The sequence below is a fragment of the Anolis sagrei genome, chromosome 6, assembly GCF_037176765.1.
Source record: "Anolis sagrei isolate rAnoSag1 chromosome 6, rAnoSag1.mat, whole genome shotgun sequence".
Taxonomy (NCBI): Eukaryota; Metazoa; Chordata; class Lepidosauria; order Squamata; family Dactyloidae; genus Anolis; species Anolis sagrei.
The window spans coordinates 58,285,466-58,299,284 of NC_090026.1; the positions used below are offsets into that span (position 1 = coordinate 58,285,466).

General features: G+C 43.8%; 1 protein-coding gene across 2 annotated transcripts in view; it reads left to right on the forward strand.

The window, feature by feature from the left end:
* The window catches only part of GALNT1 (polypeptide N-acetylgalactosaminyltransferase 1), a 116,773-nt gene that overhangs the window by 64,286 nt on the left and 38,668 nt on the right, over window positions 1–13,819 (forward strand). For both annotated transcript variants that reach the window (XM_060781426.2, XM_060781425.2), the window contains one exon: window positions 2,918–3,084. In XM_060781426.2, coding sequence (XP_060637409.1) covers window positions 2,918–3,084 — 167 coding nt within the window. The remainder of the gene's footprint in view (window positions 1–2,917; window positions 3,085–13,819) is intronic.

Below are 13,819 nucleotides of genomic sequence, written 5' to 3' on the forward strand. Positions count from 1 at the left end.
CTGACAGAGGACACTCTCAGGATGTCAGGGGGTCCGAGACACTTTGGTTCCCAATCCTGCCAAGTATGGGAATTGGGTGTCACAGTTATTGCCAGGTTTCCTTGCTCCTGGAAGGCAAAGGGGTCCCACTGGCTGGCCTCCCCTAACACCCCACAAAGACCCACTCACCCCCTTAAAGAAGGAAAGGTATTGGGGGCATAAAAAGGACATCCCCAGAACGCCCAGGAGTCTGAGACTCTCTGGTCCCAAATCTTCCAAGTATGGAAATTGGAACTTGCTGCTACTTCCTGTTTTCCTACCCCCTGGAATAATAATACAATAGTAACTTCATTTCTATATTCCACCCCACCTCCCCAAAGGGACTTGAGGTGGCTTACATGGGGACCAGGCCAAGTAAAACAAAATTAAAATATAGCACCAAAATACATTGTATTACAATAAATTAGACACATGTAGAAAAAGAAAAAAAAGTATAAAACATCATAAAAACATAAACTCATCAACAACCAAAAACCAGTAGCCGAACACAGTGGGCAAAGAGGTCACACTGGCTGGCCACCCCCACCGCCCCATAAAGAACGACTCACCCCCTTACAGAAAGAAAGGAGTTGGGGGCATAAGGAAGATACCACCAGGAAGCCTGGGGATTCGACTCTCTCTGATCTCAAATCCTTCCAAGTGTGGAAATTGGAAGTTGCTGCTACTGCCTCCTTTCCTAGCCCATGGAAGGTAAAGGAGTCCTACTGGCTGGCCACCCCCACAGACCTTTCAAAGCCTAACAGCTCACCAAACAATGGCAAAGGAACTGATGGCCTTTGGAGAGGTGGTGGCCAGTCACCTCCCCCACAAAGAGTCACCCACTCCACTTCCCTAAAGAAGAAAAAGGGTTGGGGGGGGGGGGGTAAGGATGACGCACCATGGATGCCCTTTGAAAGGAACTCTAATCAAGGTAGCGCTTACCCAACACACTATAACATAAGTCGTAGTAAACAACTCTTCATGTAAATATTTCAAAGCATTTACATTGCTTGTTCCCAAAGACATAAGGGGAAGGGAGAAAAGCAGAACACAGAGAAACCAAACTATACATAAAGATAAAAGACCCCCAGGACTCACAGGGGGTGGGGTGAGGTTCATTGACCTCAATCCCACCAACATCCCATAAACTGGACAGGCTTTACTGTGTTGATTACTCTTCCCTGGAGTAGATTACTTTTAAGGGTGTCTCTCAATACAATACTCATTTCCCATTTCCATACTGCAAAGTATTTGGTTCACTTTTTTCCAGAGACGTTGTTATGAACCCAAAGAGGTTCCTGTTCTTTTGTGCAGAATGTTCAAGGAACAGTAAGGGAGACCAAATTTGAGACCAAATTTGGTTTTGACATTATTCATATAACATTTATTGAAATACAGTCATCACAGAATCATATCAGAATCACATCAAGGGAAAGCTCTCATGCACACACACATTCACGCATACTCACGCACACACAGGCCTCCTCCGGCAAAGATGATCAGTCTTTTACGAGAAGGTGCGGATGCTCCATTGCCATGGATCAGGAAGCGTGCATCTTCTTGGTCTCCCCTGCATTTATAGGCAAAAATCCATTTTTCTTCTTTTTAATAATCAGGTTGTTCTGTTCCTTTCAAGTCCTTGTTCTTTTCCAAAGTTCAAGATATTCACATTCCAGGCCTCATGACTTATGGGGTACACCTGCACACTCCTTACTTGCTTGACCGCAAACCTTATTGTTCATTGTCATTCAGTTATGCCTTGCTGCTTCCTCGCTTCGACTGCCAAGGCCATCCCATATCATGCCTTGCGAGAACTCCATGTTGGTTTTCCTTTTATCTTCTTTAGGCCTGTTTCTTCTGTTCCTCTGCATGCATCCAAACATTCACTCTTTACATCATCAGGGGAAGGGGGAAAAGCGGGAAGGCAAAGGGATCCCACTGGCCGGCCGCCTCCACCACAGATAAAAGTGGGACACAAACAAAAGGAGAAACAAAAACTAGTGAGATTAGTTGTAAGATCTCTGCAGAACATGCATTGAAGGAGTACATGCTCAGTTGTTTCTGTGTGTCTGGACTCATGTGGTCATAATCTCTTCTTGAAGGGGGTCTTCCGATACCTCCCCTCCAATATAGCCGATGGAAGGACATGGCATCTTGCTAGGGTAAAAGCCCTTTGGACACCTCCAGGTCTGTAATGTATGCCATGGGGGCGGTGAGGTATCTACTGGCTTCACTAACAATAAAGGCTGGGGACGGGTCTAGGTCCGATTGGCACTCTATGTCCAGGATCCATTGCTTAATGAGATCTTTGGCTTGGTCCCATCTCATGCTTAGCAATTGGCCTTGGGAGAAACCTAGTTTTGCAATCTTTATTGCGATTCCTGTTGTAATTGCTAGACCACAAGTTGAACTCACTCATCAATGTTATTGCAGCATGATCACCTGGGCGTAAAGATGTAAACTGATGCAATTTTTGAGAGAGACATCCTGTCTTCCATTTTCAATTGATGCATATCCTCCCATTCTCCCTTGTTAAGCTCTTCCCATGAGTGTGATGTGTGGAAAACATAAAGGAACAGTATAGGTTGCATTCCCATAACATATGCTTTTTAAAGTGTACATACAACACAACATGCCCTTATCCTCTCATTGGCACATCTGGTACTGTTTTCCACTCCTACCACTTTACAAGACAATATGGAACTGGGGAAATGGTTGGAGCATATGTGTTAAGATGAGAGGCTGGAGCTACTACCAAATACCTTGCTAGCCAGGAAGTCACAAAGTCTGTGCAGATCCAAGACCCATGATGATCACTCAAAGAACATCAGTAATAAGTAAGCAAGCTGTCTATATAGAATATGTTACGTACTGCTGTGCTTCCTTTATATATTTTCAGGTGTAAGACAAAGGTGTATCCAGATAACCTTCCTACAACAAGTGTTGTCATTGTCTTCCATAATGAAGCTTGGAGTACTCTTTTACGAACTGTTCATAGTGTCATAAACCGGTCACCCAGGCACATGCTGGAAGAAATCATTTTAGTTGACGATGCTAGTGAAAGAGGTGAGAGATTTTATCGTATACCATTTCTGCATCCTGCTCAAATACAGGCTTCCATTGTCATTGATATAGGGCTGCTTAATACTGGCTGTTTGCTATACATGTATATGTTCCTGTATAAAAATTTTACTTGTGACTTCAATACCAGAAGCAAGAATTGCTTTTCTGAATAAATATTGGGAGTATGGGCATGATTATTCTTTAAATATGTTTTAACACTATTTCATTAACTTGCATTTTCTTGAGGCTGTACCACAAAATAGTATGAGATCTTAGTGTACCTTGCTTGTAATATACTAGAATATATTATTCAGCATATCTCTGTCCAAAAGAAGTTTTTGCATATAGCCATAAATGTATTTCACGTAATGAATCCCTTTATTAGAAACAGTTATTTCCACATCATACGATTCATATGTTGAAATAGAGATTAGTCTGCATGTATTAAGCTAAATCATGCTCCTTAAGGAGCCTAGGGTCCTCTTAGTGCTCATAAATGCATGAAATTAATATTAATTAAATCATGACTATTGAACCTCTAAATGACTTTTAAATCTGTGTTTGTAATTCTAATAATTACAGTGCATCTATGTTTTCTGCCACCTTTGAAATTGTCCTGAACAGCGTCTTAAGTAAAGTTTACTCATCCATTTAAAAGTAAGAATTATGAGAAACCTACCTTTTTTAAAAGAGTAAAAAAAATACAGAGTAATTAAAAAATACTTTGAGGCTAAGCGGATAAGGTAGAATCATAAGTGTTGAACAGGTTTGAGGGTAGTGATTGTATTGCTATCAAACACTAAAAAGCCCTACCATGCTCCAGTAACGAATCATCCAAGAATATTTGTCTTTTCAGAAGTTCACAACTCAGCAACCCGCTGTGAAGCATTTGCTCTGATCTGCTCTGGCTTGGATGCCATGTTAACAGCAGTCTCTGAGAATGTAACATGAGCACCTGCTTGTCCGGTTTTGATGGATTCATTTTAATTTTTTTATTCATACCTACATCTCAAAATATGCATTTTTCAAATGACATTTAATTGAAAAATGGTTTGTTGAACATTTAAGACACCAGTTGACATTTTAAAAGCAACTGAATGCCATATGCCATAACGAAGAGGCAGATAAATATGATTAAGGTAGTATATATAGATTGATGTGAGACAGAACAAATCTATATAAGTAAAAATAATGTTCATTTGTGCTACCATCAGAACTCAAAAACCACTGGGGGAATTGACACCAAATTTGGACACAAGACACCTAACAGTCCAATTTATGTCCTCCACTCAAAAAACCCCCCAAAGAAACAGCACTAACCCCAAAAATCTAAACAAAGGAATAGCGGCCATTACAGCACTGAGAGCCAAGCGCGTGCGCTCTCAGACCTCTTTTCCCCGCGCAGGCCTCCTCAGCCAGCCGCCCTCCATTCCTAACAGCCTCAGGCCCCTTTTAGCGGCTGAGGGGGAAAAGAAAAGGGCCTGAGGCTGTTGGGAATGGTGGGAGTTGAAGTCCAAAACACCTAGAGGGAGGGCTCAAATTGGACCAGAGCTGGGTTAAACCCCACCTACGAGAAATGCGCAAGACTGTGTGTGTTGTTCCTTCGCCCTCAAGCCCGGGCTGCATCTATTCTGCACTGTCTAATCCATGCTGGACCATGGTGAGAGTTTTTGAAGTTTCCTCTGCCAAGGCGTGTACCTATTTCATTGCCTTGAGCCACGGCCATTCCAGTAGGTCAAACTGCCTTCACTCCACAGTGCAGATGAACCCTGTGGACCTCCCTCTCTACCTTCTTTAGGGACGGATTTTTCTCTCCACCAAGGGGAAAAAACACGTCTCCATTCCCGCCTCCTCCTTCGTGCCACCCACCCACGTGACTCTGCTCCTCTCTTTCTTCTCCTCCCGGTTTCAATTGTAGAAGGCTTTTCCCAAAGAGGAGAGGGAAAGCTGGAAGGGGTGCTTTGATTGTGATTTCCCTGCATGCCGTAAGTCTCTTCCCGGGACTTTCTCCCCTTCCTTCCCAAGCCCTCCATCGCTTCTCTCTACCCTCTTCTCTGATTCGCCTCAATGCTCCAGGAAACTCACCAAAGTTAGCTTTGGAGGAAAAGAAGGCGGCAGGGGAGGGGGAGGCGTCCGAAGGCCAAACAAGCGTGGTTTTTCCCCCCTTCCCTTCCAGCGGTCTTTTCCCCCCTTCCCTTCCCTTCCCTTTGATTGTGTTTTCCCTGCATGAAGGCAGAAAGGGGTTTCTTCTTCTTCTTCTTCTTCTTCTTCTTCTTCTTCTTATTATTATTATTATTATTATTATTATTATTGAGGCTGGGTGACCATCTGTCAGGAGTGCTTTGTTTTTGCTTTCCCAGCATAAAGGTAGAAGGGAGTTTATTATTATTATTATCATTATTATCATTATCATTATTATTACTGAGTCTGGATGGCCATCTGTTAAGGGTGCTTTTATTATGTTTTCCCTGCATGAAGGCAGAATGAAGGGGGTTGGATTAGATGGCCCAAGGGGTCTTTTCCAGCTGCTGCTGCTGCTGCTGCTGCTTATTATTATTATTATTATTATTATTATTATTATTATTATTATTATTATTATTATCATTGAGGCTGGATGGCCATCTGTCAGGGGTGTTTGAATTGTGGTTTTCCAGCATGAAGGCAGAATGAAAGGGATTGGACTAGATGGGTTTTAGAGGTCCCTTCCAACTACACAGACTGGGCCACAGCAACGCGTGGGAGGGGACAGCTAGTCTATATAAATAAAAATGTAATGTTAGTTCATGCTACCATCAGAACTCAAAAACCACTGGGGGAATTGACACCAAATTTGGACACAAGACACCTAACAGTCCAATTATTGTCCTCCACTCAAAAAATTGATTTTGTCATTTGGGAATTGTCGTTGCTGAGATTTATAGTTTACCTACAATCAAAGAGCCATCCAGTCATAAATATAGATAGATAGATATGATTCTCACACACACACAGATATAGTATCATAGATTTGAAAGAGACCCTTAAAGAAGGACTATGATATGTTGCATATTCCAGAGTAGGCAAACCAGACACTCTCCACATCAATACTGTCAAAGAAACAACAAGAAATACTGTTTACTCACAAACATAAAGGAATTACATATATTAGAAACCAACACTTTCTCATTACTTTATTTTATGTTGCTGTGGCCCATCACCATTATTTTATGTTGCTGTGGCCCATCACCAGAATGGGCCACAGCAACACGTGGCAGGGGACAGCTAGTTGTAGTTATAAAAGATTTTCCTAACAGAATGTAACATGTACAGTGCGTTCAAACTATACTTGGATGCAGGAAAAACAATACATTTGGGAAAAATAATTTAATCCTGTTTAAGGAGAACACGTAGGACTTTTATTACTTAAGCATTTATAATCTCAACATTGCAACTAGAGTTGTACAAGTCACTTTTCAGTATGCGATCAAACATAGTTTCAATGACTTAGAGGGACCATCATTCTTCAGTACTTTAGCATTTAGAATGGAAGAACAGTTTAATTTGGCCTGGAGCTAAAATGATATGTGAAACATGTCTTTGACAATATCCTTGATTTTTTAAAAAGACAATTGTGAAAGCTCCACTTCAGATTGGGACTGTAGTGCTTGCAGAAATCATTATTCTATCCCACTGCAGTCTGTGTAAATGGTTCAGGCTGAGATTACTCCACCATTACTGCTTTTTCAACACCAGCACTGGAATTACAAAGACGCATTTAACATAACATGGTATTTAGAATAAGGGGCACCTTTAATATAAAATTAAACCAACTTTCCTTTGTTTTCTGAGCTATTGATTACAAAATGGTGTTTTTGGATCACTGTTATGAAGCTACATTGAAACATGGAAAGAAATACACAAATTTCTGTCTACTGTAGGCACAAAGAGCTTTCACATAGTGAATGGGATTTTTTACTTCCTCCTCATCCAATACACTACAAAGATATTTTAGGATTCCTCAGTTTCAAAAAGCAGGCTGCTCCATAACTAATGGTTTCATGATAGAGTCTGGTTGAACTTAGTGCTCTGGGTGTGACAAGTTGTCCACAGTTTGGATCCTGTTCCTCTACTGTGAAGGAGATACAACAGTACATTTTTCTTCATGGTCTCTGTGAATGCACACATGTGGCGTGACTGCGCCTGCGCAGGCACCAATGGAAAACTTCCCCAGTTTAAACTTTTCATGTTTTGATGGTAGCCCCGCCCAGCATAAAAGGCACGCATGCTCCTCAGTTCCTGATTTTCCGCCGCAAGGCTTGCATCGGAACTTCCTCGCTATGTCAACAACTCGATTTAAACACTGTACTCAGTGCTCTTGTAAGATTCCCGATTCCGACAAGCATTCAAAGTGCCTTCTCTGCCTCGGAGAGGCCCATATTGCTGCTTCTTGCCATCACTGCCAGGCACTGACGGCCCAATCCTGTAAAAATCGGGCTCATTGGCTGAGGTATCTCTTGTATCAGTAGACCTTGGCCCCTTTGACATCAGTGTCAACAGCTCCACCCTCGGTGTCGACCTTGGCAGGTCCATCTTCGGCGGGCCCGTCCTCGGCATTGACTTCGGCGGCCCCAACTTCTTCAGCCCGCTCAACCTCGAAGGAGAAGAAACCGCCATCAAAATCTCGCTCGATGATGTCGACAGTGTCGAAATCCTTAAGGCAAATGAGGCAGTCCAAACAGCCATGTACAGTAATGACTGAAACTGTACAGGCCCGGCAATCATCCACTGCGAGCTCGATAGCGTCTGCTCGCTCAACGTGATCCACAAGGTCGGCTGCAGCTGTGCCGCCATCTTCTACAGCAATGCGAATCGCATTCAAAAGGGCGCATGAGGAATCTTGCCAGGTGAGTACAGTGGCGCCTTTGGTCCCACCAACCCTGGGGAAGTCTCTCACGGCGGCCTCAGCTCAACCGCTGGCAAAGAGAAGGGCTCTGCCACAATCTTCTTCCTTGTCTTCCTCAAGGAAAGCTACTACTTTCTCTTCGGCCACCTCGTCGGCAAGATCCTCTCCGATCCAACTGGCCCAGTCTTCACCCATCTCAGGATGACCAGCAAACAGAACACACCCCTCAGGAGCTCCTGGTCTCCAGTGATGTCAGTCGAGCCTGGTGCAGGTTCAGCAACAGCCTCCACTGAATGTGACTTCTGCCAGACAAGAGCTCTTCCCGGCGACATCTACTCCAGAGAAAGGGAGGCAGAAGGCATCCTCTCGATGCTGATGTCAGTACAGAAGTCTCTTCGATGTTAGGCCTTGGCCTGCAATTAAATACGTAAAAGTTTCACTTGACTCCAACAACCACCATAAAATTCATCAGTGCCATGTTCAATTCACGGACTCAGACTCTCCCTTCCCGAGGCCAGGTTTCAAGCCCTTCAGCACAAGGTTCGACGGTGCAGACAGGCCCGGACATCTACGGCCAAGCACATTGAAGTGCTCCTTGGCCACATGGCGTCTACAGTCATTGTGACCCCACTGGCCAGGCTCTGATTCAGTGATGGTTTCTTGACCACTTCAACCCAGTTCGCGATCGCAGCTCCAAAGTCCTCTCGATGCTGATGTCAGTACGGAAGTCTCTTCGATGGTAGATGCGCTGCTTCTGGACTGGTCGGAGAAATTCCTCTACCTCTTTCCTCCATTTCCTCTAATCCTCAGAGTGGTCGAGAGGATCCAGATGTCCTGGGCAAAATGCATCTTGGTGGCCCCGGTGTAGCCGAGACAGTCCTGCAGATTTCCAAGAGTCGGTAGCGGGCATTTCCTCTGCGGCAGGACCTCACGAGAGAACAGGGTCTCCTGCCACACCACCTGATGGCATGGAGGATCCAGCTATGACGGTGCTATGACCGGCCATGCGGTCCATCTTGTCAGCCCACAAGCCGGCGACGGTCAAGGCCTACGCTTCTTGTTTTGCTCGGTTCCAGAAATTTCTTCGGGATTGAGGTAACCAGTCCTTCCCACTATCAATACCGACAATCTTCGAGTTTCTGTTCTCCCTGGCTGAGCGCAACCTGTCCCTGTCATCGCTGAAGTCCTACTTGGCGGCCATCTCCTGACACATCAAGCAGTGCGGAGGGACATCCCTGTTCCACAGTGCCATGGTGAAAACGTTCCTGAAAGGGTACAACAATCTACATCCTCCAGTCCCTCCCCCAACCCCTGGTTGGAGCCTCGATCTGGTCCTCTCCCGGCTGGTGGCACCACCATTCAAGCCGTTGGCGACGATTGACCTTCGGCTGCTATCCTGGAAGGTTGTCTTTTTAGTGGCAATCACCTTTGCCTGCCGTCCTTCTGAGCTTGCGGTGTTGAGGGTCGACGAACCTTATTTGCCTTTTCATTCGGACAGAGCAATTCTCCACATGGACATTTCCTTTCTGCCAAAGGTGGTCTCTCCATTTCATGTAAATGAGGACATTGTCCTTCCATCGTTCTTCCAGACTCCATCCATCCCGACGGAGAGGAGACTGCATCTCCTTGATGTCCGGAGGGCCCTGGTTTACCGGGACAGAACTTCTCGGTCCCGTAGGACTCCAAGGCTGTTTGTAGCCTATGCGCTGAACAAGCTGGATCTGCCAGTTTCGTCCTAACATTTGTCCATCTGGATTGTGTCGACCATTGAACTGTGTTATGAACTGGCCCACCACTGGCCCCTGCCGGCCGGCCGGGCCCAGTCGACTAGAGGCATGGCAACTTTGACTGCCTTTCTAAAGGGCATTCCCCTGGACTCTATATGTAAGGTAGCCATTTGGTCCAATCCCTTGACTTTTGTCTCTCATTATAGATTGGACACTAGGAACCGCCTTTGGCCGATCTGTTCTTTCCTCCTGCCCTCCAGGAACTCTATTGACTGCTGAGAGTCCATTGCATTTCAGGTGTACCGGGTGTTAATTTTGCATATGTTGCTCCTCTCCTGGTTATCCAGGCAGCTGTCAAACCCAGACTGATGATGTTGGGTTTGTTTATGATGCTAGTTATGTCTGTATGCCATGTTCTCCCTTCTCAGGGACAGCCATAGGTGGGTGTTTTGGACTCAAAAAGCACCCGGATTACGATTATGAATAGAGTGGTTTAACAGTTAAGATATTGGTTAATGCTTTAAATGTTCTGATGTATTTTATAATCATATTTTTAAATGTTTATTGTAATTTTATATTGTTTTAATGGCACCCAATAACTGCTTATGTTGTAAAGCCGCCTTGAGTCCCCTCTGGGGTGGAGAAAGGCAGGGTCGAAATGGCATAAATAAATAAACAAATACTTAAAGTTAAGGTGAAGGTTTCCCCCAACATTTAAGTCCAGTCATGTTCGACTCTGCGGGTTGATGCTCATCTCCATTTCTAAACCAAAGAGCCGGCGTTGTCTGTAGACACCTCCAAGGTTATGTGGCTGACATGACTGCATGGAGCATTACATTAGCAAAATGTAATGTCATGTGGCATCTGTTCTAGATTTGTAAGAGATTTATTTTTTATTTATCATTTTAGGAGCGAGCCAAGGGTACAGATGTATTGTATTTATTTTTAAAAACACATAGTTTGAAAGCTTGGCATTATATTAAATGTCCTTTGACCAGTTCCTGGCTACTTGGAGTGCCTCTAGTGTTGCTATAAGGAGGTCCTCCATTGTGCATGTGGCAGGGCTCAGGTTGCGTTGTAGTATGTGGTCTGTGGTTTGCTCTTCTCCACACTCGCATGTCATGGACTCCACTTTGTAACCCCATTTCTTAAGGTTGGCTCTGCACCTTTTGATGCCAGAGCACAGTCTGTTCAGCACCTTCCAAGTTGTCCAGTTTTCTGTGTGCCCAGGAGGGAGTCTCTCATTTGGTATCAGCCATGGATTTGGAGCCCCCGGCTGCACAGTGGGTTAAACCCTTGTGCCGGTAGGACTGAAGACCGACAGGTCGAAGGTTCTAAACGGGAGAACGTGGATGAGCTCCCTCTGTTAGCTCCCCATGCGGGGACATGAGAGAAACCTCCCACAAGGACGGTAAAACATCAAAACATCCAGGCATCCCCTGGGCAACATCTTTGCAGATGGCCAATTCCCTCACTCAAGAAGCAACTTGCAGTTTCTCAAGTTGCTTTTAACACAAAAAAAGCCATGGATTTAGAGTCTGGGTTTTAGTCTGTCACTTTTGGACTCTCACTTGCTGAGATGTTCTTGCGGGTGTCTCTGTAGATCTTGAAAAACTATTTCTTGATTTAAGTCATTGGTGTGCTGGCTGATAGCCGATGGGCTATCGCTGTCACTATCGCTGTCGCTGTCTTGGTCCTTTCACTGTTGGTTGCTACTTCTTGGCGGATGTCAAGTTGTGCAATGTAAGGTAAACAGTATAATTTCTCACAGACATCCTGTGATAATTCGGCATGTCACATTAAGAGCCACATCCACTGTTTTAGCATGGTGAGATGTGTTCAACACTGGACATGCATACTCAGCAGCAAAGCGCAAGGGCAGATGTCTTCACTGTATCTGGTTGTGATCCCCAGGTTCTGCTGGTCAGCTTTCCTATGATATTGTTTCTAGCACCCACTTTTTGCTTGATATTCAGACAGTGTTTCTTGTTGGTCAGAGAACGGTCCAGGTATTTGGATGTGCTGCAGTGCTCCAGTGGGATTCCTTCCCAGGTAATCCTCAGAGCTCGAAATACTTGTCTGTTCTTAAGTGCATTGAATGCAGTCTTCCTGCTTCTTGGCAGGGGGTTGGACTGGATGGCCCATAAGGTCTCTTCCAACTCTATAATTCTATGATTCTAAGATGGAAAGCACACGTCTGTGTTTCAGATGGATTAGGAATCAGCTGGTTTCCCCTGTAATAGGCAGTAAGAGCACCTAGAGCTTTGAAGATCTTCTGTTCAACACTCTCAAAGCTCTCTGCTTGAGTGGTGGTGGCACGATCATCAGCATAGATGAAATTCTCTGTCCCTTCTGGCAATGGCTGGTCATTTGTGTAAATGTTGAACACTGATGGAGCATGCATGCTCCCCTTAGGCAGGCCATTTTTCTGTTTTTGCCATCTGCTTCTTTGGCCTTGGAGCTTAACAAAGAAGCTCCTGTTTTGTAGCAGATTTCCTAAGAGGCGGGTGTAAAGAACCCTTACCTTATTAGAAGCCAGGGTGCAGGGCCTGGAAAAGCCTGTAGGTCTAGAAGGATAAGTAATGGGCAAGGCGAAGCATCAGCGGCCATTTTAGAGTAGGGAAGACGCCATCTTAGAAAGTTGCAGAGAGGGGGGCGTGTCTTAGGCTTTAGACAGCAGGGAATGGCCGGGATTGGTAGAGAAAAAGGGGGCGGAATTTAGGAGAAGCTGAGAGGGAAAAAAGGAGCGTTTTAGAAGGGGGAATGAGGCTTGTGTGCTAGAGAGAGATGAGTTGGGAGTTTGGGGTTTGAAGAGGAAGGGGTGTTTAGGAGTTTGGTGTTAAGGGTTAGAAGAAAAGGCAAAGGCTTAGCCAGAAGTTTGCCAGCAGGTTAGCTAAAGCAAACTGACAGCTATTAGGAGAATAGCTGGGTAGTAGCAGGGTAGAATCAGGCTAGATTTATCTGGGCTACTGAAGAATCTCTGGCAAAGACACAGTCCTGTTGGGATTCTTGTTTTGTTTGGAGGGAGAGAAGAAACTCTTTTGTAACAAAGATAGAACCATTCTTGTAACCATCACGCTTTTAAGACACAACTTTCTGTAACAGCCAAGATATTGAAGCATTTGTACCCATTTGTCATGTAAGAGATAAAAGAAGCCTAACTGCCAAGTTTTGGGGTTTGATTAAGCATTTGTTTGTTAAAAAACATTTTTAAATGAGTGGGCAAAAAGGCTTTGTGGAATGACTCAAAGTGCAGTCTTTACTTTCCCCATGCCTGTTATAAAAATGTTAATGAATTGTTTCCATATACATTTTTCACATGCAATCATGTATTGTTTTCATGAAAAAAATCAGAAGTTTATGATACAAAACAAGTTATTTTTAAATTAAGAGAACATAACCTCCTCTGAACATAATTAAGAGTGTTTTCATGGAAATTTGTAGAACAATGTTCTTATTACATGTGGAGAAATTCGCTTCAGTCAAAGAAGCATTAGGATTACTGAACAGTACAGACAATTTTGATGTTAAGATCTGTACTAAAAAGGTGAAATACAAATGTTAATTGCAACTAAAATAAGCCCATTAAGTCAGTGTGAACTTGATATATCAATACTTGCATAGGTTTCATTGATTCATTGAATCTTCCCTTGGTGGTACTGAAGATTGGATTTAGGCCTAAATGGATGTGTTTTCTTTTGAAGACTAGAAAATAATGTTTGAAATATACTAAATGCAGAAAATGCTAGCATTTATAATGCATTTAAGAGCTAACTAAACTTGTATTTAATCCTTCTATTAATAATAAAAGGCCTAAGATACTATTAATATTGCTTTCTTTTCACTGCTCTTTAAATGACTATTTAGAGCAGTGGTTCTCAACCTGGAATCCCCAGAGGTTTTTGGCCTACAACTCCCAGAAATCCCAGCCAGTTTACCAGCTGTTAGGATCTCTGGGAGTTGAAGGCCAAAAACATCTGGGGACCCCAGGTTGAGAACCATTGATTTAGAGGGTATTTTAGTACTGTCAAGTACTTCAAAGTAATTTTAAGTCCATGCATCCAAATTTGATTTTATCTTTAGAAATTTAGGACCTGCAATTGTAATCTTAGGCATATTACCTGAAATT